This window comes from Manacus vitellinus, unplaced genomic scaffold (genome assembly GCF_001715985.3).
Source record: "Manacus vitellinus isolate BGI_N305 unplaced genomic scaffold, ASM171598v3 scaffold_11_pilon, whole genome shotgun sequence".
NCBI classification, from domain to species: Eukaryota; Metazoa; Chordata; class Aves; order Passeriformes; family Pipridae; genus Manacus; species Manacus vitellinus.
Window position 1 is genome coordinate 18,563,788 of NW_021938895.1, and position 26,099 is coordinate 18,589,886.

Here is a 26,099-nt window from a genome sequence, read left to right on the forward strand (position 1 = left end):
GTTTTCTTTGGTATTACAAGCCATTTTGTATGAGCAGGGATCCAGCATCTTATCTCAAATGTGTCTGGAAAAGAGGTTAATACCCTTCAGGTAAGTGGAGGGAGCTCTACATCAGGTTGTCATACTGCTGCCATGCTGTTGCCTATGAGTAATTCAGCCAGTACCAATGTACCAATTCTGTGCATTGGTACCCTCACACATGGATCACTGCTGTAGAAGTATGTCTATGTGGAATACATCTTGAAGTCCATACTATAACCCAGTAAAAATGCTGTGTCCTGTGGAAACCTTGAGATAAATAAGAGAAGACTGTTCCTCCATGCCCATCACTTTTGATTCCTACTTCCTTGTTTCCTTTCATGAACCTATTTTCCCTACCTAATGACCTAGATCAACACCCAGCTTCCTCCAGAATGCCAGATGGAGAACACATTCTTCTTCAGCAGCCCACTAAACCACGTCTAGATTGAGCCTTTTCCTCTATTTATGTGGATATTATAGATATGGATAGTCAAGATGTATAGACGGAAAGTGCTACTGAATAGACTTCAGTAGAACTGTGCTAAGTTCAAGATTGTCTCCCTACTGCCCCAACAGTCTCTACTCTGATACTACATTTATGGAGGTACAACTTAGTACATCTCTCTTCAACATTACCTTAGAGTGCCTCAGCTGACCATGTTTGGGTTTTGGATTTATCTAGAGCTGTATTAGAACGAGCAGCTTCTCACCTTACTTACAACTAAACTTGGTTAGGTTTCTCAGATGAGTGCATGATCTTCTGCTAAATACTGTCAAATAAATTCTGTTAAAAACTTCAGTCTGTCGGGCACATTCTGCCTATGTTTATTACACAATGAAAGGAAAAAGTTCCTCGTCTAATGTGCAGCATCTATTCTTTTCTAGTCACAGTTGCCAAATAAAGTGGTTATTAGTCTTTATAGCAGGATAGAGCTCCTTTTGATGAGCATTCTTGATGAGCAATTCAGCATTTAGAGCCTCTCAAATCCATAAGACTGTATTTATACCAGGAAATGTAGCAGTGACAGAGAACGTTCCTGAGCGTGGGAGTGTGTTCATTTATGCTGTAAAACAGTAAGAATGGTCTCCACTATACTTTGGCCTAGGTGGCTGTATCAGGGGTTAATTATGCTGATACTTTTGGTCTGTGTTTGGCCCTGCCACCTGTGAAAGTTTTGCTCTTTCCCTGCCAAGTTATGGGAAAACAAGCACTGATAAACGGCAAAGTTGTCCTTGAAGAGAGCTTCTTGTATAAACTGTTTTAATTGGTGTTCTGTGATTGGCTAATTGTCCTCCAAGGTTGCTTGAAGGAGAGATTGAGGAGGAGGACGATGAAGTAGCGCCCCCAGACTCAATTAAGAAAGACCCCCAAAGCATACTGCACTTGCGTTAGGGGATTTCTGAAGTTCTCACGCATGCACAGAAGAGATGCACTTACATAACCGGGAGGTGGGACTGAGGGCCTCTGGCTGGGCATTGCTGGCCACACCTGGGAGGTTGTGGTCACTCAGTTAATTGTATAAAAGTAGATGGTGCTTTCTTGGAGGGGAGCTAGCTTTACTTCAAGGACAATGTTGCCTTTGGGCAGAGATGCCTGCCAGTTTGTGAACTTACTGACTCTCCAAGGATGCAGCTTCTGCTATGGGTAATTATAGGCATGCTAGGTCAGTAAGATAACTTTATGGGCAACAGCTGGGTGACTGGGGAGGTCAAAGTAGGGGCTTATTTCTCTGCTCCTTCCTCCCTTTTGGGTTTGTTCGTTTTGTTGGCCACCTCTTGGTAATAAATATTAGTTTTTGTTAAGCTTTTAACAGTGTCATGGTTTCAAGATTTGGTATGTTTCGAACCCTCCCTAGTACAGTGGCCTAGTAGTCTTCAAAGTATTTCACATGTATAAAGCTGTGATCCTTTCCAGTTGTTAATATGGTCATGTTGTTTTGAAATTAAGAAGAGATTCTTAGTGTAGAAGTGGACTGAGATGTGATAACTACCTCCAATGCCAGGGTATTTAATTTGCTGATATTGATGCAACTCATTAGAGTGAGGTGGCAAATGCTTTGTTTGGATTTTGAATGAGACTTCTAAAAGTCAGATTAAATACCTTATGTTTTATAGATCCCAGGCTACTTTTGCTTTAATTTTTTTTTCTTTTAAGAGAGCTGAAACATGAAAGAACTGCTAGATCTGTAATGTAGAACTATTGCCTTCTTACATGAAAGGATTCAGGTTTAAGTTGCTGGAATGAAGTGATAGAAAACACATAATTACTTCTGGTAAATTAATATACAGGTATATTTTCTCCACTCATAAATGTGTTCCCCTTTAGTTTGTCTGGCTACAATATGAAGTCTACTAAGGTTTCTGTCATCCTTTTTTCTTAAATGAAAGAGCATTTTAGTAATACCATGGATGTAGTGTTGTACACTGTTGATCTCTGATAAACAGATTTAAAGTTCTTTTTGAAGGTATTTCTTCTAGACTTTAAATCACATTTGCATATTGTTGTATACACCCTCAGTTTTTTTCTGACATCCTATTTCTGAAGCAGTACTATATGCAGAATCTAATACAGTTTCATATGCAGTGAGTTTAAAGATCACTTCTCTATTCCTGTCCCATACTTCTGTTTTATATCCATTGATTCAATTCCACTTATTTTGCCTCAGCATCACAATTAAATATCTTGTAAATCCTTTTCAGAGCTACTGCTTTCTAATGTCTAATTTCCATTTTATAAAGATGACCTCAATGTCTTTATTTCTAGTTTTCAACTATTCTCGAGGTTATATTAAAAATACTTTTTTAAAATAGACTCAATCTACCAACAAGACTAAATTATGCCACATGATTTTCTTCATTATCTTTTATCACACTGCAATCACTTTTATTACCTATATGTTTGTTTGTTTTTTTAACAAGTGTTTTTCTTATTTACACATCACTACTGAGTGCCATGGAAAAGGACTGGGGGTCCTGGTCAATGGCAAGTTGAATATGAGTCAGCAGTGCCCTGGCAGCCAGGGGGGCCAACTGTGCCTTGGGGGGCATCAGGCAAAGCATCACTAGCTGGTTGAGGGAGGGGATTGTCCCGCTCTGCTCTGCTCTGGGGTGGCTTCACCTTGAGTATTGTGTGCAGTTTTGGGCACTGCAATATAAGAAAGATATTAAGCTAATAAAGAGTGTCCAAAGGAGGGCAATGAAGATGGTGAAGGGCCTTGAAGGGAAGCTGTAAGAGGAGTGGCTGAGGTCACTTGGTCTGTTCAGCCTGGAGGAGACTGATCACACTCTACAACTTCCTTGTGAGGGGAAGAGGAGGGGCAGGCATTGATCTCTTCTCTGTGGTGACTAGGGAGAGGATCTGTATTACTGTATTATTTTTGTATTACAGACACGTTTAAAAGCAATTTATTTGACTTGTTTAAAGGCATTATTCTGCAGAAGACCTCCCTCTTCCACTTTTTGATTCCTATTCTCTCAAGCATTGAGCCTTATGCATTCAAGGTCCTGGGATTTCAAGTTAGTAATCATTCTAGAGCAGATAGTAGTGTATCTAATGCAGTTTCTTGGATGCTGAAATTAAAACAGCTTTAAGAAAAGTAGTTTTTTACTTTGAGTAGGTCATACCAATTGTTATGCTTTGATACTGTTTATGAACTCACTGCTGCTACAGAGATGGTAGATGCCAGCTAGAAAACAAATACTTTTGTTCTCTACAGATTCACTTGAGAGTGGCTCTTATATAACTGTATACTCAACACACAGAAAATACCTCTTTTCTATAACATGTTTGTGTAGAATCTGGAATTAAACATACTATGCTACATTTTCCAATACAACATAAGGGGAAATAATTTTTAAAAGCTGCCACTGTGATTTGGTGATAGTGAAAAGAACAATAGTTCACTTGTTCAACATATTTAGAGTACTGTTTGTGCTAAGAGGTAAATATCACAACTTCCCTTCAGATAAACCCTCGATACCTGCATTGATAGTGTTAGTGATTATAGATTATAGCTTAGTTAAAACAGAAAGTCAGATCATTGTGAGAGATGAGAACTTTTAACACCTGTCTATAAGATATTGTATTACCAGATAGACAGATTGTGAAGATGAGAAAGGCAGCAAGGACCTGCACATATCTTGATTTTTTTCCTAAAAATGAACCATGGTCATTTACTACCACTGATACCCAAAGAAATAATGGGTAGAATATTCTTGAAGACTGACACTGTGTTAAGCTATCAACAAGTGAATAAAATATAAAAATCTTTTACATGAATACAGACTAAAATAGTTTAAAAAAATGTTTAGAATTTCAGGTATTGAGTCTGCAAACACTAATATATGTGGCTATATTTATATATGTAAACATTTTTATTTCATTTGAAGTACATACATTTGAAGAACTAGCTCTCAGATGTTAAGAAATACCTCTGGCTCCATGTGATTGATCAATTCCATAGGTAGGATGCAGGCTTGTGAAAGAGCAAACAGGTTATTTTTTTTATAAAACAAGCAAATTATATGACAGCTTAAGTCCCATTTTAAAATCTGCATGATGAGTGTAACATAACAGGAGGTAGGTCCCATCTCACTAGAGAGTACCTGAAATTTTTTGCCAAGTTACATAACACTTGGGAACTTAAAATGACAAGATTAAGACTCTATTGAACAATCTGATGTAATTAAAATTCAATATCTGAGATTTAAAAGCATAAAAGTAAATAAGAATAGGTCACACAAAAGATGAAAATCTAAAATTAAATATTTAATTAGAACTCTGATTTTGCTTTCAAGGTAGGTGGCATTGCACAGGCTATATTACAATCTTTTACGTTTGTTTCTTTTTTTTTTTTTTCCCCAAAGAGAATATTGTTTATTTTTAACAGGCCACTTTAATATTAATACATGTGTAATAGGATCAGAACTGAAAATCAGCTAAAGATGGTAAATTTTACATTACTGGGAAAATTACAATTTTTTTTGTATTGTAAAAACATTTATTTTTAACAATTTACCTACATTAATCAAAAAAGTACAGCATATTTAATAATTTTACAAATTCTTCATAAAAAATATATCTCTGTACAAAAAGTTCTTTTGCACCTACTTCATGTCACAGCAGCATGTCGTGAAATGGCAAGATGAAATAGTGGGAATGAAAATTAGATTGACTTGATCATAATGCCGGCGTTCTTCCCCAATGCCCCCGCCCTCACCCTCCCACTTTTTTTATTTTTTATAACAGCTTTTTTTGTTTACAAAATATTTTACACAAGAAAAAAAATTATTGCAGCTAGCCTGGAGAAAGGCAAGATGTGTGATACAAGCAGCAGTTTTTAACAGCTTTGAAGCACATAACCTGTTTTTTAAAAAAAATATATAGCATGTATTATTAGCTCGTCATAATGATCTGGTCAACTCTGGGGGAAAAAGTCTTCTGCATGTATCTCAAAAAGTAGATTTCCTGGCTGCCATTACCCAGCCACTGCACATCATTTTAAGAGTCTCATTCTGATGAAGCACCATGTATGCAAACACAGCCCTCTGCATAATGACTTCAGGAGAAAGTGATCCAACCTGAACAGAAGACTCAAACTGGGGAGAAGGAGAGTCATTTGAAGGATGTGGACAGAACTGATTAAACTATGAGAGCTTTGTTTACTTGGGTTTCAGCCTGAATCTCCTGTTCAATCATTATTCCAAGCAAATTTGTTAGGATAATTTGTCAGTGTGCCCCTATTTTGAGTGTCCCTGATCAAAGAACACTCAGGATAAGTAATCCTTACATAACCTCCCCAAAATGAACCACTGCATAAAGGATTCATGAGATCTGCACTCTCCAACAAAAAAGATTGAATATTTTAAATATTCTTTTTTCTGGCACCTATTCTACAGCACATTCCTTGATGGTGAGACAGGGCACTGAAGAATACACTGTAAGGACAGGAGTAGAAAACATCAATAATAGCTACATATCTTGTTTTCAAAACTCCAATTTTTTTTCTGCCGTTGCCACTACAGGAAGACCTCCAAAGCAGTAATGTCAATTTTGAACACCTGTCAGAAACTCTAATCACACAATAACTTCCCTTCCTGGACCATTGTTCCTATGGAAGCTCTTCATTTGCCAAGCTCTTAATTTCCTCTACATGGGGGAGGATCAGGACAACAAATTTTATCTGATGACTTTGTTTTTTCTCAGGAAATGAGAAGGGATCTGAGATGGGAGAGAGAAATGAAACTTACTGCACAACCTCAGAAACAAACAAGAATGCCAAAAAATACTGACAAAATGAACAAGGAACTGACTGGAAAGGATTATTTATTAAATTTTCTTCAGAGCTTCTTGCTCGTATGAAGAATATAACAGCTGGAGGCCCTACAATACTGTGTTATATTGCTGGTATTTTTCATCTAACAGATGTAGTTGTTAAGCTGATCGAGGGTTACCTTTGAAATTTTCTTTGCGTTCTGCAACATTAGCTGAAAAACCTGTTACTGGGCTTATATTACCATTTTGTTTTGTGTATAACAGCCAGACTTACATACATATATGGAGTTCAAAAACATTTTTCTACAGTTTTTGATACCAAATGGACGTTAGGACAGTTTGAAATTCAGAAAACTAAACCAAAACAATAGTATCAAAAAACAACCCTGAATTATAAGAAAAGCAAAGCAACTTTTCTGGTTTTTGAGCTCAATGGGTATGACTGAAACCAGATTTTGCTCCATCATTTCCTGTAATTTCCTAATTTTAAAACTCAATTTAATTAATATTCTCTATGGCATCTTTTGTTCGTTGGTTTGTTTTCATTCAATAAACCCTCTAATCCTAAGAAAATGTTAATGATTTACTCAGCCTTCATATTTATAAATGTCTCTGTCAAACTGTATAAGTACAAAAGCAGTAAACAGTGTGTTTAAAAAATCTGAAAATAAACAGGAAAGATAGTTGAATATTTCTCTTTGTTCAACGTAGAAACTGAATGACAGCTTGTTATAGACAATTTGCACTGGGTTTATATATGCTACTGTAATGTGGTTTAGTACCATGTAACATCAGAAAATGATGTCATATTACAGGAAAAAAAATGGAAAAAAATGCAAAAGGGAAGACTGTATTATGAGCACAGGCTCACAGGCTTTTATGAGCTATCTAAAATAAATTACTATTCACATTTGTACATGGCAAGCAGCAATAGCTGCTAACCCCCCTGCTGTTAAATAGTATGATACTGACAATGGTGATTGATGACTGATTGCAGAAGAAAACAATAGTGGCAATGAAAATTTCTTAGAAATGGGCTCTTGTTCTGGCTGAAAGTCTCCATTGACTTGTTATCATGTTTACAATGAAATTTAGTCAAAAATTGACAAAAGAAATATTATTCTCTATCGCACAAGATTTTAACTGGTGCTAAGCATGGGGCTCATAATTTAATATTCCAAGTAAATTTATTGTGGAATGTTTGGTTTAGCAAAGAGTGAGTAAATGTCTATATACAATGGACAGTGTGTAGAAACCCTGTATATTTTTACCAGTATCTTGCTCAGTCAGCCATAACACCCTAGTGCAAAAAAATTGTGCATTAACATTTTGCGATATTAATGGCTGATTGGGAAATTGGCAAAACTGCCTTATGAATGAAATACACTCTAAGTTTCCTTAATTTTTTTGAGATTTCAATGGTAAAGCATTTTCAGATGTATGCAACCTCAAGGAAGGCTGTTTCCTCCTTCAAGAGAGCTTTATTTCTTCAGAATATTCCCAGGGATAATCTGTGGTGCTATCATTTGTCACAGTACTCAAAGGATTTATCCAAGTGCCCAGAAGAACGCATTGAAAGGCACCCAACCACATACAAATATGAAAGTCTGAGGCATCAAATATGACAAATTGGTATGATTTGGCAGTCTTCCTTAGAGTGTGCCTTGATTTGAAGCAGATGCAGCCAGGCATTTTGATCCAACTTAAAGATGAAAAAATATTCTTTGTCTGATCCCCCGAAGACTGACACGTTTTTTACCAGAAAATTTAGCTGCATGTAGGCTGACAGAAGATGTTAAAGATTACAGCAGCAAAGCCAAGAGAAAAAGGGAAACTGGTATATGGCACCAAAGGAATTACTGCTTGTCCATCAGAGGTATGGCTATGAATCAGTCATATTGGGCACTGAAGGCTATACCACTGTACAAACTGTGTTCAGAGTCGTATCAAACCTCACAGCCTTTGCCTCTGTGGGTTTTAAGTTTGTGTCATACATGGGATTTTCAAATGAAGCCTGTCCATTACTGTTTTCGTGTCCAGCATACCCATTGTACTGTACTTTTGGTCTTGTTCTGGGGAAAAAAAGATGGGAAATTATCATTAGTAACCCTTAAAAATAAACATTCTAATGTTTCCATCCTGTCTACATAGAACAGCAAGTGTCCAGAATATCTTGCATTTCTAGTGGTAGAAACCTTCAGATAAGTGTCAGCAGTTTCAATTATTCCAGATAGATCTCTCATAGCATGTCTGCCTATCTCTATAAATACTGCCAACAATAAACACATTTAAATACCTTGTCCAAACACACGTAATCAGATTGATCAAATCCTGACTAATATTCACGTAAATTTTGACAACTCAATGTCAAATGATACTGAAAGGAACCACACTTTTATTTTTTATAATCTTTTCTCACTATGAAGGAGATATCAAAACTTCAAGATGTTCCCATTTTTTTGCAAAGCTCTGTTACAACATATTAAGCCAATAATTAAATGAAAAATAAACTAGAATTTTGTGGACTTTATGATATATCCAATAAGATGATATCCTATGATACAATATTTTACTATCTTAATCTTAAATATCTTAACATCTAGAAGTATATAACAAGGAGGTTCAGTATATCAGTTTATATATGTAGTTGGCAAGTTTATATATGTATAAGGCAAGAAAGGAAATGAAGGAATGCAAAAGTGCTTGGTACTTAATAAATATAAAAAAAATTAGAAAAGAATTTCACTATAAAACTTCAGAAAACAAGTTATTGAAAATTAAACTTTTTTAGAAAACTATTCTATTTGGATAGTAGATAGGGAAAGCTATCACTGAAAGATATCAGTAATGGAAATTGACAATATACAAATAGTTCTCATAAATATGTCTATTTCTGCATATTTTGATTTTATAATTACGAAAGCATCTTAGAAAACTTAACTAGGAGCTTTCCTAAGTGTAAGGAATCATATATATTTTAATTTTGCTCAGAAAGGGTTAGATGCTGTGTTCATTGCTGAAGCAATCCTTGCCTGTCAGACAAAAGGTGCAGAAACTGTGTGAAAAAGGTTTAACAAGCCCGGTTCTAATTAAATGATGATAATGTGACGTAGGTGCAGCAGAAACATCCATAAAATCCCCTAAGAAGACCTTCAAATTCTCTGACATAGAAAGCCTCTAGTGGCATAACTACTATCACATAATTTTGAAAATTTCTTGTTGTTACTCTGGTCATTAAGATAATTTCAAGAAAGTCCCTTCAAAACTCACAGATTCTGTTCTCTTTCCATTGGAACATCCTTAATTTTGAAAAGAATAAAACTGACCTAAAATTACTTTACATCACAAATCAACTTTTTAATTTTCTGATGGCAATGTAACACTGATATCCCCTCTAAAAACTGTGGTTTAATGGAAGAAATTGATTGAAAGTAGAAAAAAAGAAAGAATATTCTTTGAAAGACTAAGTTATGAGGAACATCTCCTTTTTCAAGTATCTAATGTATTTAAATTAAATTAAGGTAGGCATAACTGCAATGCTGCACCAGCCATACCATAAACAGAGGGATTATAGCTGCTTGTCTGAAGAATGAGTTTTATCTCTCTTAAATACATACATATTTCTACTGCTCCTGTAGGACATTACAAATTTCATAGAATAAACCACAAAATGTACCCCTATGTCACAATATTTTTTTTTGGAGTTTGCCTCCTCTTTCAAAGCAATATTTCCTTTTTGTTCCATTTCTTCTCACAATCTGAATGCCTGTGCATTCAAGCTGCTCTTAAGGCTTCACCCCTCTCCATTGCAGAACAGGAGCTACCTGAAAATTCTTCCTGAGCAGTTTTTGCCAACAAAAGGCTATATTACATTTCAGGACATGGTGCCAATTCTAGTAGTGTCTGCTAGCTGACTCAGTACATACTATAAGTAGTCTCATTATGGGCTGTTCCCTCATGGGATTTATGGATTTTTTACCCTGTATAATTAATACTCAGAAGCATTTTGAAAGAAGCAGCAGACATTCAGTGTAATAAAGCGTTAAAATGAAAAAATGGAACATGCAACCTGAGATTTCAATCTGATTCAGCCTAACGAACCAAGAAGGTTGACAGTTCTTTGCTCCTTAACAGAGAGACTAATTTTTCAGAATTTTCATCATTAAGAACTGCCCTGTACTGAACCCCTTCGCAGGAATACCCAGGAATATTTGTCTTTCTAGACTAAAGGTACTCTTAAAAACTTTATCATTGTGTTCTCTAGTTACAGTTACCTACTAAAACTACAAAAACTTATTAAGTTACTGAATATACAATATTTACATTACCTGTGTTTGTAGAGGTAAAATGCAAACCCTGATAATATTAGAGCAAAGAATGGTACTAGGATAGCAGCTGCAACCGAACTGCTGTTTGTACCATAATAGTGATTTGAAAGGTCTGTATCTGCACTTAAAGGACCTGAAATGAAACAAAAGGGGAAGAAACAAAATTCCCGTGTTATCCATCCAACTAACTTTTTATTCAAACATGAAAGAAAATGTCTTGATAAAATAATTCTATTTAAAAACTTTAAATAAATTTAATGCAATATCACAGAAAAAATCTTGTTAATTCCACTTCATAATACATCAGTAACTATCAAAATTCTTTGGAAACAGTATTCAGCAAATAAAATATTTACAAAGTACATCTGAGTCAATTTAATAAAATTAAGCCATATAACTTCTATGAAATATATTAATACTGCAAAAGTTTTAATTCTATTCCAGCAGTCTTAATAATCAGCTTAGAACGAACAAGCAGAGTGAGACCACAACAAACATGAACAAGGAAGAAAAGACTGAGGTGACTGCAATAAACCACAGTGGTTCTACTCTGCTCAGTAGCACTCCCAAGTCTGTGCACCTGTGTGCATGTCCCTCTGGAAGTTGTGTTTGCACTGGGATAAACCTGAGGTGCAGAGAATGCAAACACAGTGGCCTGTGGCATGGCCTTGCTGGGTTCCTTTTGTGGACAAGCAGATAAGGTGGACTGTAAGGCACTCTGCAGAAAGCATTTTTCCATCAGTACAAAGAGACACATTGCTAAATTGCTTAAATAGTTGACCATCTTAACAATTCAAATTGTGAAATAATGAAAATATATAAAATTTGTATAGACAAAAAATATATTTTGAGAGCCAACTCCATGTTGCCAGTTTGAACCTACAGCTCTTCAGAAAGAAATATAGATTCTATCCAAGGAGGAAAGACTAAGACAGAGGAAAAATACATGGAGGATGTGGCTGGGGCAGATGTCTGTGCTTATATTCTGGAATATTTTTGCTGATGATAGTGGAGGAGAATAGGAGACACTGCTGTTTCCCTCTTAGAAATGCTCCAACTCATGAGCACACAGCATTTCAAACACCACAATTCCCTCATCGATAGCAACAGCATCGATCAGTCTTTTTAGGACTCTAGTACAAACTAGTTTTATAGCAGAGACATTGTGCTGCTTTCAGCAGTCTACTAAGACATCTAAATAAGTAGAAAAACTGAGAAAAGAAAAAAAATGAGAAAAAAGTAACAATTCTTCTATGACCCCTGGAAGTGTCCAAGGCCAGATCGGATGGGGCCATGGCAACCTGACCTAGTCAGTGCCACCCCTGCCCATGACAGGGGGTTTGGAACTAGGTGACATTTAAGGTCCCTCCCAACTCAAACCATTCTTTGATTCTATGATTTCTTGCAGTTCAAACTCAATGCAAAATACAAATGAAATAAGTTTTTGAACTGTGAGATATCTTTAAACTTTTGATGTTTCAATTGCTAATAATACATTTTATATATATACTTTTAAAAAATGTATTAAATTTTGGGAAGTAATTAAGTTGCCTTTAAAATAAAGTCAACCTCCCTAGGAATTTCAGTATTGCCACATTTGACCACTTAACATGACAAAATAGTGTACTACAATCTTTTTCACTGTCTTAATCCTCTGTCACATTTCAGACTTGGTATATTCATTGGTATATATATTCAGAACTTGTGAAAGAAGATCTTTTCAAATTAATAAAACTAATATTGTGGTAGCTGGGATCATATTATGAACTTTATCACACTACTGTGAAGTACCTTAATTACCTCTGAACTAGGTTAGAATACAATCAATGTATTATAAAAATCCTTGGACTTCAGTTATCCAGTATTTGTCCAAACACTCAAGGTGTGGAAAGAATCTTGGCATAAATTTATGTATTTGTATTGCACTGCACATGTACTGCACATTCTCCAACCTATCTAAATTAAAGACAGATAAACTAAAGTAGTTTCCACAGTTGAGAAGAGGTTAGAAATAATAATTTAAATGTTCCTTTGAAATTTTTATTGATTAGAAGAAGTGATAGACTTTGGAAAAAAACCCCATGGACTTACCACTTTCTTCATCCTTAACTATCACAATCACCAGCTTTTTTTTCCAATTATTTGGAGTAAGTAATAAAAAATATGCTAGCATTGTAGTCAGCTTATATCAACAAAAATCTGGAATTAATAGTCTAACTTTTATTTAAATTTCAAAATAGAACTACGTGTGATCAATGAAGTCAATTTACTCAAAACTATTATCATGGCATATATATGACAGATACAGTTTAGTCTATACGTAGCAGAAAAACTATAAAATATCTAACTAGAATACATCTAAAACAAACAGTAGTTTGACATTCATAATAATTTTTGGTATGAATATTTTGGTATGTTTAATAAATAAAAAAAAACAACAATAAAAATTGTGTAACCAAACATTTAAAAGTAGGTACAAACTTACACTTAAAAACTTCTTTTTAAGTTATCTATCCTTGATTACTGATTTACATTTAATACTTAATACTCAAAACTCCTACTGGAGGTAATCAAATATACTATATCTCTACAGTTTTTAAAGTACCACATTTAGGGTAAACAAGCTTGAAATTTTTAACTGAAATCTACAACCTATAATTGGCACTGGAGAAGTATTAACCAGGTCCAGACTGTGCATTGGGTGTGCTTTTCATTATGGAAAAGAAACTTTGCTGCAATTCTGCATAATTTGAATTTTATACATGCATGAGATGCAATATAACTTCAACATGATCTGGTCTTTTTATTATAATAGTTTTCAGAGCTGTTTATGATTAAATATATCCTGATGTGAATTTTGTAATTCTTCTGACAGTGTTATCATGATAAGAAATGGGAAAGCCTATTGTACTGCCCAAATCAAGGTATTCATTGCTACACAGCTAAAACCAGAATAGTGGAAATATCTGCATATACATACAGGAAACAAAAAAATGTATGCAAAAGATAATTTGGTTTATTTTTCATTAAAACAGCCATACTTTGTAACTGGGAACTGTGTTATTTAATAGAGAGATATCCAGTAAGATTATAAATGGGGATTTTTAATATTTCACAGAATAAGAGGGTGTTTTTTAGCAGCAGCCAGGTGAAATGCAAATTTTGATAACATATAGTGAAGCCAATACTGCACAAGCTGTGTATTTCTACCCTTTGGATGGCTGCTGAGTTTTCTCATTTCTACCTAATAGAAAATAGTACTTTTTTAAAAGAAAATACGGTGCAACGTGATCTAGTGGGAGCAATCCTGCCAGTGGCAGAGAGGTTAAAACTAGATGATCTTTAAGGTCCCTTCCAACCCAAGCCATTTTTTGATTTTATGACAAAGAACATTTCCTTGCTATTGCTTGGATCTTTCATATGCATTTCTCTTTTGACTCCTAGCCCAGAGTTTCAATTGACTGGCATCAGTACAGCACGGTGCAGTTTTACTAAGAGAACTGCTGTTGAAGTTGGAGAATGTGTGACAGCAAGAGCCATGAAACATAAGAAAAGTATAATTACATATATAAGAGTAATTTCTGGGACAAAGACAATTAGCAGGTCAAGGATTTAAGAGCAAAAATACCAACACTGAAAGCAAGTCAGCAGCTTCCAAGAAACAATATAGGCTGGAATTTCTTCACCTGACCAAACCTGCTGGATAGCAAAGAGTCATTGTTAAGGTACCTCATTGGGTGTAGACACATATTAACATATAGTCTCCTAGCTCATTACTCCTAGCCATCTATCTGTGCATTGGCTAACACACAACAGTTGTGTACACCGAAGCTTTGAGTATCCTGTTTAGATGCAGAGTTTCTTCACGAATGATGGAAGTTGTGTCAAATGATCTGGAGAGGAAGGATGATTTATAGAGTGAAATTTAAAATTCATGTCCCCTGATGTTCAATTCTTTTAAGAGTTGATTAATTTCAAGAAATGAACGTGTATTTCACAACCATTGACCCAATATACCATAGATGCAAATTAATTATGCATATTTCATATTTTTGTCAAGATATGTTATTTCAGTCCAAAGAACCTAAAAAAGTACTTTGAAAGAAAAAAAAAAAGGAAGAGAAGTGGGTCATTGTATTTATCCAGAGGAAATAAATACAGGAAAATAATAATTTGGTGAAGTAAATCTCTGTTCTCATAAAGCCACTTTTTCATACAATTTTAAAGGACAGTCTAGACTGAAATTAACAAGATTTTAGAATAAACATCTTCTACAAGTGCAGTGTTGAGGCACAGGCATCAAACAATTGCTAAAAATGAATCTAGCCACAGATGTGTAGTGTTTGGAGACCAAGTTGCTAAAACAAAACAAAATAAAAGCCTCTGGCAATGACTGATAACTTGGCAAAAGAAGTTAAATAATTTAGTGTCACAACTTGAGCCTCTTAAGAAGGCTCAGGTACAGTTCTAGATCTTTTGACAGACTGATAACAGAGTTCTCTTTGCCCTTATTTTCTAAGGCTACAACCAGAATTGCTTCTGAAAGAAGATAAACGGTACTAGGGAAGAAAAGTCCTTTCTGTTTTCATGTTGTTAAGTTCCAAGACTGAGCATATCTACTGAGACCAGTGTTTCTCCTAGCACTGTATTATAGAGAACTCTTCATCAAACAGATTGGTCTTTCACACTTAAGCAAGTAGTTCTCAGTAAACGCTTTGAAGTATGGTGCAGGTGAAGAATTTATATTGCTTTATGTATGCGCCAGTGCATGCACAGTTTATGTGTATTTCTGGCTTAGTGTAAAGGCAGCAAATAATTTAACTTCCTGAAAAAACAGAAATATGTTAAGTCTTCAGTCAGAGGATGTATGAGAATATTCATGAACAGAATAGATTTAAAAGCCAAAGCAAGTTATCCTTGAATATGAGAGAGTATTGACAGATATTATGACCTGTATTGGATGGAAATGTGCTGTTTCCTTTTAGCTGTGGATTCTTCAATAGACAATAAGCAATTCATCTCTATAAATCAGTGTCTACCTAGCAATCTTGTAAAAGAGATGGTATCTGCATTTTCAGCAAGATGTCTGCTGAGATGTCAAAGCTGAAGATGAGAGGCATTCAGTCCAGGAATGCACATGTAACTTGGACACTTCAGCTCCTTATTAGCCTTGTGACTAAACATATCTAGCAATCTGATAGGTGGCCAAGATGAGCAAATCCATAGCATAACTGCTATTACAGTAGTTAATAGAGTAAAGAAATACAAGGGAAATTCGACAGAACTCTAAAGGGCATTGGGTACAGCAGCAATGAAGCTAATGGAGCTAAGGCAGTTTATAAAATGTACATACAGGCTGCTATAGATATATTGGCTAGGCTGTCTCCTCTTCCTAGACCAGTATTTCTCTGTGTATATACCATATTCTGATCACTCTGTACTAGTTCCAGGATCAGGAAATGCAGATGTCTACATTTGGTATTTGCCAAAAATATCTTATGAGTTTATATTTAATGAGCAAATGTTTTCTTAGTTTTTATGAGTTCTTTTATTTATTTCTATTTTTTTATTTATGAAAAAAATTGTTTTATGAAGAAAATAAGTAGTTTTACACCAGCTGCTGGAGCACTTGAACTGTAGCTCTAATACATACCTCAGACAGTCATTTCATATTACTGACAATAAAGTAGAATTCTGTCCACATACATGTACATTCTGAAAACATCCACCACCACCAAGCACTATCCAAATGACACTATCAAAATTAGGGTTGATTCTGTCCCTTTAATTTCTTAAATGATTTATACATTTGAGCAGGAATTGTGTTTGCATTCCATGACACCCCTGTTACTTTCAAAAAGACATTCATAAAAAAGCAAACACTTGCAATGGCATTCTCTTTAAGAGTATCCTGTCCTCATGAGGTTGTTGTGCTAGAAAACCTATGATAGTAACATGTTAAACAGAGTTAAATTAGGATTTGAACTGTAAATTTCAAATATGCATATTTCATTATGTCTTTTATAATAGTAGTCACATGAAATAAATGTGCTTACTTTAGCTAGATAGTTGAGTAATTTGTTGAATTCGATCTTGCAAGACCTAAAAAGATTATACATATTAAAGCTCTATGAAAGCATTTACCTTGTCTTTGGAGCATAAATTTTCCGAAGTCTTTTCCATGTATATCACCTTGATAAGTAAAAACACCTCTTTCAAGCCCTGAGGATACCTAGTTTTTTTTTTGAAACAGAAAAAAAGGATTTCTGAAACAAATAAATAACAATGTTAAACCATTTGTCTTTCTGACTTAGAATAATATGGAGTCCAGATTTTCACTTTTAGCCTTTAAAATATTAGTGAATTCTCTATGTTTATACAATATTTATTATTTTAAATTTGCAACAGTATTAAACAAAGTTTCAAAATAACACCTGGAATGATTTTAAAATATCTGACATATATTGCTGGGTTTTAAAATTCCTCAAATGCCATACACATAATTTAGTATACAGATATAGAAGCCTGCTGAATTGTCAGATTTTAAATTATTTTCCATAGAAAGCATCATGATGCAGAAAGGAGAAATGCAAAGAGTAAACCAGCACTGTTTTTCTTCAAGATTAGATGTAATTTTATTGCAGTGAATTATTTACCAAACCAAAAAAGGACAATATTTCTAAAGGTAAAATTCCCTCTCCCATCCAAGGAAACAAGGCAAAAACATGGCAAAATATGCTGATTCACTCCACCTTCCCTTTCATAAACTAAAAATTCTACTCGGAGAATGGCAGATAGAAGTTTGTATACATATTTTTAAAGGAAAAAGGTAATGCAATCTCTGCGCTGACATCTAGAGTGCTGTTTTCCACATTTGTAATACAAAAAAATAGGTAGAGTCACAGAGGTAACCAGAAATTGCTTCAAAATTTACACTCAGTAAGATTTATCCTTGGCAATCTGGCTACTTACATAACCATCTAGAGCCCAGTTGTCGTTTTCAAACTTGCTTACAAAAATGTCACTGGGTCCTTTAATATGGAAAACTTTCAAGAGCAAATGGGCTTCTTCCTTCTTGTAAACACCTATTAATATAAAGGAGGTAAGACATGCTTTTGAAATAAATTTTCAACCGTTTTGTTCAAATATCATTTAAAATCTAAGTGCTTTAGAACTAGAATAGTTTGTAGAAAACATTCTGTAATAATTGAATTTTATAGAATGGAAAACCCCAAGATTTAAGGTGCTGTAATAGCAGGATGTTATTTAACTTGTCTTTCATCTCATCGTATTTGATAACAGGATTCAAAGATTGATTTATACTGTTTAATTCCATACATAAAAGAATACTTGTCTTTTCATACAGTATTTCAATAATTCTGAATACAGATATAATTCCATGCCTGGAATTTCCTTGAACTGTAAAAAAATGGATTTGACTCACATCACAACAGTATAAGCTGTAGTAGATATCAATACTGCAGTAAAAGAAAATTTCATTTTTGGCAGCCAACTGTGGAAACTCTATCTGAACTCTCAGCCTTAACAGATAGTGATAGCTGATAATGCTCATTTCAATATACCTGTGATGAGAGGCTTAATCTGAACTTTACGGTCAGATTTGCAGAAGGGAATGCATGATATTGATTAAAATGTATGCATAATTTACAAAGTTATTTAGTTTTCCATACCTATTTTATGCTATGCCATTATTAAGACCATATTGTTTTAAATATTAATCACTATTGATTAATTGAGCTTTTCAATGGAACAGTTATTAAAATGCCTATATACACTATTTGAAATATAACAGGAAAAATAGATGGGTGACTGAACATAAATTGACTGAAATCTGTGCAGACCATTATGTTAGGACCTTTCCTTTTGCAAAACAGACAGAAAAAGATTTTTAGCGCAAACATAAAGTTTTTGTTTTGTTTTTCATTTGGATGAAAATACATAGAAACTGAACATATTAAAAAAAATAAATTAAAAGAACAGCTTGTTTAACACCAAATTCTAAACCTACCTGATAGTTTGAGTTGTATGTTGGATGCCTCAATGAATGTGGCATTCACTTTGCTGCTTGTGGTGTTGAACCAATCAACAGTGAGAGTAGCAGGCTGTCTTTTTCCTAAATATTCATAAAACCCTTTCCACAGTGAATTTATAAAAAACACATCTGAGGGAACTAAATAAGTGAAAAAGAGAAACAAAGAAAGAAGTAAACTACAACAAAGTAACCATCTTTCCAGCCATACTTATGTTCTTCATTTTTTCTGTTACAGAATCAATCCACTATTATAAGAAGGTCTTATAGTAAAAGTTTTACTACAATAAAGACAATATATCTAATGACTTTTCCACAGAATTGCCTTTAATATACTACACCTTTCCATCACAGTATATGTTCTTAAATAACCTCACACTTCATAGCTTGTGTGATTCAGTGAATATCCTCAAGACTACAGAAAATAATGGACTCTTCCCCTAAAGCCCTGTAGCCCTAAGGTATGATGAGAAAAAGGGGAATAATATTCTGAAGTCAAGGATTCCTGGAAGGAAACACCCTCTTAGGACATCCCTTTTGTTTCATGAATCTATCAAAGCAGTACTGTGTGTGATTTTCAACTGAATATCAACTGAATATTCAACTGAATTAACTGAATTTCAAGTACAGTTTTATCAGTCATTTTTAGACATCACAGCTTTTCTCCATACAGTATTACTGCACCTATGAACAGTGAAGTTGTCAGAGAAAGGAACTTTTTTTATATTTAAAATAAAGATGTGTTTCTTAGCAACTGCAGTTTGAATTATCTGAAAATCCTATAAAATGAAGAATGAATTATTGGAAAAAGTATATGTATTTGGGTAATTTATTTGATGTTATTTGTATCTTTCCTCTACACAGGAAAAATAAATTATTTAGGTGTTAAATGTTGTATTTTAAATATTTTTAATATGTGTTTAAATCACCTACAAAGTAGAAAATATCTTTCACTCAACAGTATCTGTAATATTAACATTAATTAAAAACACAGAAAAAAATTCTTAGGAGGAGATTTTACATCAGAAGTATTTACAAGGTGCTACATGTCTTGAACATTAATTTCTCCCCTACACTTTGTTATATTTCTCCTATATGCTTTTCTGTTATAAAATTTGGGAAAGACTTCCTTCAGACGTGACAATTAAGTTAAAAACCAGTAAAGCTGGTTGAAAGAGACCAACCCTCTTCCTGGCCAGACAGCACCCAGTGTTCCCTGGTAGCTTCTGATATGTGACAACAGAGATTTTTCCACTTAGTTATAAGTTTTTCTAGCATTACTATTTAGAAGTAAAACTTTAAGAATCAAACTAAAACTTCATTAAAAGAATACTTTAATCAATCACAATATCTTGACAAAATAACAGCCCTAGCAACTGTTAAAATTCACCCTTACTATCCATGACCACTACAAATGACACTTGCAAAATAGCTAGACTGACATTAGAAGTGTTTCACACTCTGCTAATTAAAATCTTAAATTAAATAATTGGATTTTTTTTTTTTTGCATTTTATCAAACTCTGAGCACATGCAAAGGTAGCCGTCTATATTGAAGGAAATTTATCAGTACAGGTATCTGATGTATCCATTTTGAATAAGTTCTATGGATATTTCCTCCTCTATTCTATCACTTATTGCAAAAATGAATCAAACAGAAAGCCAGGGCAATAATACCTGACAGGCAATACATCTGAAAATCTGATTGATGACTAGCTGCTGACTAAATAAATAACTTTTTAAGTGCCTTTAAACTGTGCAAAAGTCACAATGCAAGTGTTCAAGCTCAATGTGGCACGATTTGAAAACCTCTCTAGGTCATTGGTACCACCACTGGATTCCAAGTGAGCAGAGATCTACTATATGGCTTTGAGTATAACAGCTTTGAAGAATTTTAAGTGTTCAGTTTCCAAAGTAAAACTCAGTGCAGGACTTGGGCTTTACACTATGTAACCTCAACTTACTACTATAAATCTGAAAGATTACATTTCTATTGGTATCTCACAGTCCTTAGAATTCATACAATTTCTGCATATATATGAATTCTATAAAGGGTTCAGACTCTATTTTCTATGTATTTCCCATTGTTTTGCTAAAATGGTGACATAGCATAAATTTGAAACCTGGTACTAAAAAAAATTAAAATTATTTTTTATTTGTCTATGTTTTTAATTAAAATTTTCTGTCTCATGAAATTCTTATGGAAGTAAACATCCAGTATTACTAGTATGAACCTGAGAGATACTATTTAAGGCTTTTATAAAGGAATATACTTCTTTCACCACATTCAACATCTTCGTTCTGTAGTTTATCTAACTACTCTGTCAATAATATCTGTTAAGCTTTACAAAATAGTACTATTGACTCAGTATTTACAGAATTTGCACTTGCTGCAGATGGACAGAATTAGTAGGGGAAAAAATTGTATTTCTGCTTCCCCAGTCATGTTTTTGTAAAACATTAAAATGCAAGTGCTGCAGTCCCTGGGGATGCTGCTGAGGATTTGGAGTGGCTCTGAGTTGATTGTGCTGAACCCTTACAATGCCCCTGCCTTTCCCACCAAAAGCAGAATGAGAAAAATGAACTGGGTATTATTATTCCAATACTGCACGGACTGCAGATTCTTCTAAGAACAAGATAATTTGGAAAATCCATGGCTACTTATTAAAACAGCTTCCTAAACATCTTTGGGAAGACTATACAAAGCAGTGAGAACCATGGAAAACCAGAGTAATTCAGTTCTTAAACTTCAAATGTGTATTGTAAGGATTCTTTAGTTGTGACCTATACTCAATCAGGTAAAAATATTTACTATTGTTTATGAAGGCATTAACTCCAGGAAGAAAAGAAATTTAATAATCAATAACAAATATAACTTGTATTCAGATATCTAAAAGTGATAAATCAGAACATTAATCTATTCTGTTACAAAAACTCTAGTTTAACAATATTAGCTTAATTCTGTTCAAAATAGTTAGCAGCAAATCAAATTGTACTAAAAGTCAAGATAACACAGTAAAGAAAGTGCTTCAAAATACACAGTGTTCTATCCTAAAGAGAATTTACAATTTTAAAAGACAAAATATTAGTGCAGACTTCTTTTTTGAAAGCTTACAACCTTTCATTGTTAAGTATTGTCATATGTTATAGTTTCCTTTTTTTCCCTAGTATTATTGGCATTTGCAATCAAAACATTTAATTTTTTAAAAAAATACTTTTCAAATAGTACTTACTTATCAGAACTAGTTATAAGGGACATGATACAGTATGAATTGATACTGATACTCTGCATAGTGGATATATTTGGAGACTAGGTCTGCATTTTAATTTGGCATTGAAACTTCAAAATCTGTGTGGTAGCAGAATAATGCATACCTTAGGTGTTTGGTGAGGTGAATCCCCCAATAAATGAAGACTGTATATTAATTATAATGAATGCACATTACATTCTGCTTTATTGTGAGTCTGCAGAAGTAAAGCATTTCAGAGGAACTCATTTACAGTTTCACCTGACACTCTCACTAACAAACTCACCAGGAAGGTTAATTATTAGCAGAAATACCTTTTCATCCCATCTACTCTACAGTCCTTCTGTGAAATGCCACAAGCATGAACCATTAATCTTATTTTCCCTGCAGCTTTGCTAAAATTCAAAATATAGAATTGCAAGCTCATTTATTTGGTGATAACTCTGCTCATTTTTAAATAACTTAATAAAAAAATTAGGCCTTTCATTTTCTGAAAAACATTGAATCTAAAAGGACTTGCATTAAGGATTTCTCAGATGTATTTTTCTATTTTGTCACTGGCAGGAGGAATAGGTTAACTGCACACATGTTCACAAGGTGGCATAGGAAAGCAGAAGTAATATTTGCCTGCCTTGACATCTACCTGGTGTCTACAAAATTTCAGAAAACCTATCTTGGAGTACATGGAAAATTTTCATGACATGAAGGCCATCAAAATTTCTGACAGGTTTTTTGGGGTGTTTTTTTTTTATGTATTTTTTCCAACATTTGCAATGTAAAGTGCAGAACTTTGACTGAACTGAATTCCTCACTCATTATAAGGCTCTCCATTATAGCAATCTTTCTGATATAAAACTATTAAATCTGAGTTTTGTATGTAAATGTTCCTTTTTTTTTTGCTTGACAAGAGATTTTATACAATTTACAAAATTGGAACTATAGAAATTTAAAAAAATTGCTTGTGAAAGAATTTAATAGAATAGGTTTTACATGGCATCTGTTATTATGAAAGACCTCAACATTAACATTCCTTGAAAATGATTAACAAATACTTAAATATTGGAAATAATTTTATTATCCATAACAAGCTAGGGTGTAAATCAATTTAATTTATTTAGATCTAAAGCTCTTCTTGTATACAAACCTGGAGTTTTAGTTATTGTTTCATTAACTTCTCTCACTCCTTTACCTACAAGTAAAAAAACAAATTATCATTTTCATGAACATATTTGTGTGGGTTTTTTCTTTTTTTTTTTTTTATTTAATAAAATGGTAAAACAATGCCTGATGGATGCAATCATCTCTAATCCAATAGAGCCATATTTAAAACAGAAGTAACTGGTCTTGAATACTTTTCATGTTTAAACTATACACATACTTGCACAAAACTATCAGAAAATAATTTAGGTAAACAAAAATTTTACGGTGCAAAATTGTCTGGCTAGCCTATTATTTCGCACACTTAGGCCCAAAATTTTTATATCAGTCCCAGTGCTATAAAAGAGAGCCTTATGGAGGGGAAAATACTATCTTTAATTATAAATAATAGTATATTATAATAGTAAAAATTGTATTAAGTAAGATTGATGCATTTATAACACAAACCAGCAAAGGCTAGGTAACTTGATTAAGATAACAGGATCAGATGTCATGGGAAACTGGTGTAATTTGCTATATTTGTGTACACTCAGGAAAGTTATGTCCGTTGACCCCAGATCAAGTTCTGGACTCATATCATTTGCCACTTTAGAAAGGATAATGTCCCATTGGATGGTCTAGTCTTACATGTTGTTGTTTTTTTTTCCTTTAGGAGCCAAAATTCACTAATTAGACCGATCAAGTGCTAAGAAAGCACAAATGTGCGGGACATTCCATGAGAACTATACCTAAAAACTGTAAGCCAATAAAACAAGAAAATCCTTTTTTTAGAAACCTTTTATGTATTGTATCTTCAATAAATAAAACACCCCCCCCAAAAAACCCATAAAAGGTCATTTATCTCAAATTATTACTTATACAGTACCATGAAAACTCATCCTTTGGGGATATAGAATAAGAAAATAAATTCTGATGTGTAGATCATACAACAATGCTGAATCAAAGAACTCTACCCTTACATTAAGGAAAATTAAATATTGCTCAAACATCAAAACCATTCATCATACTTTGATATATTAGAATTAAAAATCATATTGCAAACAACTTTCCCATGGCATCTGACTATTTTTCCTTTATTCATATTCTAAATATAGATTTATTTTATTTTATTTTTCTGAATTGAGAACTTATAGCCATGTTTATTCTCATGTGAAGAGCAAATTTAGACTTAATAACTATATACTTAGATCTACTCTAGCAAAGTTACATTAATGAAAATTACACTGATATAAATAAAAGAAGAATCTAGTGCAAAGATAATTTTTTTTATTTTATTGTTCTTTTTTATTTTAGAAGATTTCCTTAGACGAAAATCACACCTGCATGAATCTAAAAGCTAAGATATTAAATAACTTTTTTCATTCCTTATAGAAAATTATACATTAAACACTGAATACATTGAAATGCTATTTAAAACTGTGAAATAAAGATAAATGCAGTTAAGAATAATACTTTATATTATTTAGGTTTTGTTTGCTCGTTAGGAGTAAAAACATATATGTGTGCCTGTGCATTTACACACATATATCCCCTTGTCTTCCTCCATGAGTTCTAGATATTATGCTCACTTTTTGATTTCTTCACTGTTTCTTCCATAACGTAAAAGCTGTTGTGTCATGCGTGTCTTTAAATAGTAAGCGGAAAAAATTAATCCTACTATATAAAATAAAAATGCCAGGGAAAATTAATTCCAGCCAAGTAGGACCCAACAAATCACTTGAGTAATGACTTACTTTTACAAATAGGTGATTTTCCTGTCCATTTCATATCTGGTTTACATGTCCGATGCTCTGATCCACCAGCAAGAAAAAATCCTGGCTGACAGGTGTACACCAAAGTATACCCTAAAGTAGGAAGATCTATTGCTTTCACATCTACATGTGCCGGTGTTTCTGGCTGCCTGCAAGCATGAGCTGCAAAGGGATTTTTAGAGTTAGAAAAAGTGGTGGTAAGCAGTTTTCATAGGATTAGAGTAAGCAATTTGAAATAAATGCATGCCCGCTTATTCCCTTTGATTATGTAAACTCTGTATAGCTTTTAACAATGTCTAGCTATTATTTGTAAAAGTAACACTCAAAGTGTATAGTTTTATTATTGTGGGAAGATGGAAATGATACTATCACATATTTTTAAAGAATAAACCAAAATTAAATCACAGTAGCAATCAAGAAAGAGTTAAAATGAAGAGAAGCACATGCCATTGTACATGGTGCAATAATTGGTGAATTATTGTACTGTCACAGCTTCAAGCATAACTTCCACTCTGTGTTCAGAAAATTAGAGTGATTACTGTGCTATAGATTTCTGTTGAAAGAAGGTTTTGTCATAGTAAAATGATTATAACAGATATGGTTGCTCAGTATGCTTATATCTCTGTGCCACATGGTGTTCATTTATAACAACCCAAGGATAATTTGAAATAGGATAAGAATCTAAGGTCATTCTAATGAACTACTTTTAGCTTAGGTCAGTGTCATTTACCACAATAGTTATTTGATGTCCTCCAACTCATACGGAGCTATAAATATACTAATAATTTGCATAACCCTGTATAGTTTGGGAAAAAATTGGTTTTGTTGGGTTTTAGTTTATGATTCACAAAATACTAGCCAACAAAATACACCCATGCATATTTTAGGTCACGTTCTGTTCTTTTTTAATCCAATACATGCACACAAAATATCCTAGATTAAATTAAAGTAGCTAATGTAGTAGGTTAATGAGGACAGACTCTTTCTGAATAAAACCATATAATTTACTATGAATTTCCTCATTTCACTTTGTAACTGTTCTAAAATTGCAGTGTTTTAAGTCATTAGAATAGAAACTGGACTTACGAATGCATTCAGACTGTATGCCACTCCAGGTTAAGTTAGCAAGACAAGAACGTGTAGTAGATCCCTGAATGTGATAACCTTTTCTGCATCTGAAATAAACTGTGCTCCCAACCTAAGGATCAAACCAGAATGTTAGATAGAAGAGAGATCCATCACAGAGATACCACATCTCAAGACAGTGGTA

General features: G+C 33.7%; 1 protein-coding gene across 1 annotated transcript in view; it reads right to left on the minus strand.

The window, feature by feature from the left end:
• Positions 1–4,834: 4,834 nt before the first annotated feature.
• The window catches only part of CSMD1 (CUB and Sushi multiple domains 1), a gene marked incomplete at its 5' end in the record, with an annotated part of 865,314 nt that continues 844,049 nt past the window's right edge, over positions 4,835–26,099 (minus strand). Inside the window, 8 exons of the mRNA XM_018088901.3 lie at positions 4,835–8,367; positions 10,624–10,756; positions 16,768–16,855; positions 17,596–17,708; positions 18,653–18,814; positions 23,065–23,109; positions 24,812–24,991; positions 25,916–26,027. Of these exons, the coding sequence (XP_017944390.2) occupies positions 8,208–8,367; positions 10,624–10,756; positions 16,768–16,855; positions 17,596–17,708; positions 18,653–18,814; positions 23,065–23,109; positions 24,812–24,991; positions 25,916–26,027 (993 nt within the window). The remainder of the gene's footprint in view (positions 8,368–10,623; positions 10,757–16,767; positions 16,856–17,595; positions 17,709–18,652; positions 18,815–23,064; positions 23,110–24,811; positions 24,992–25,915; positions 26,028–26,099) is intronic.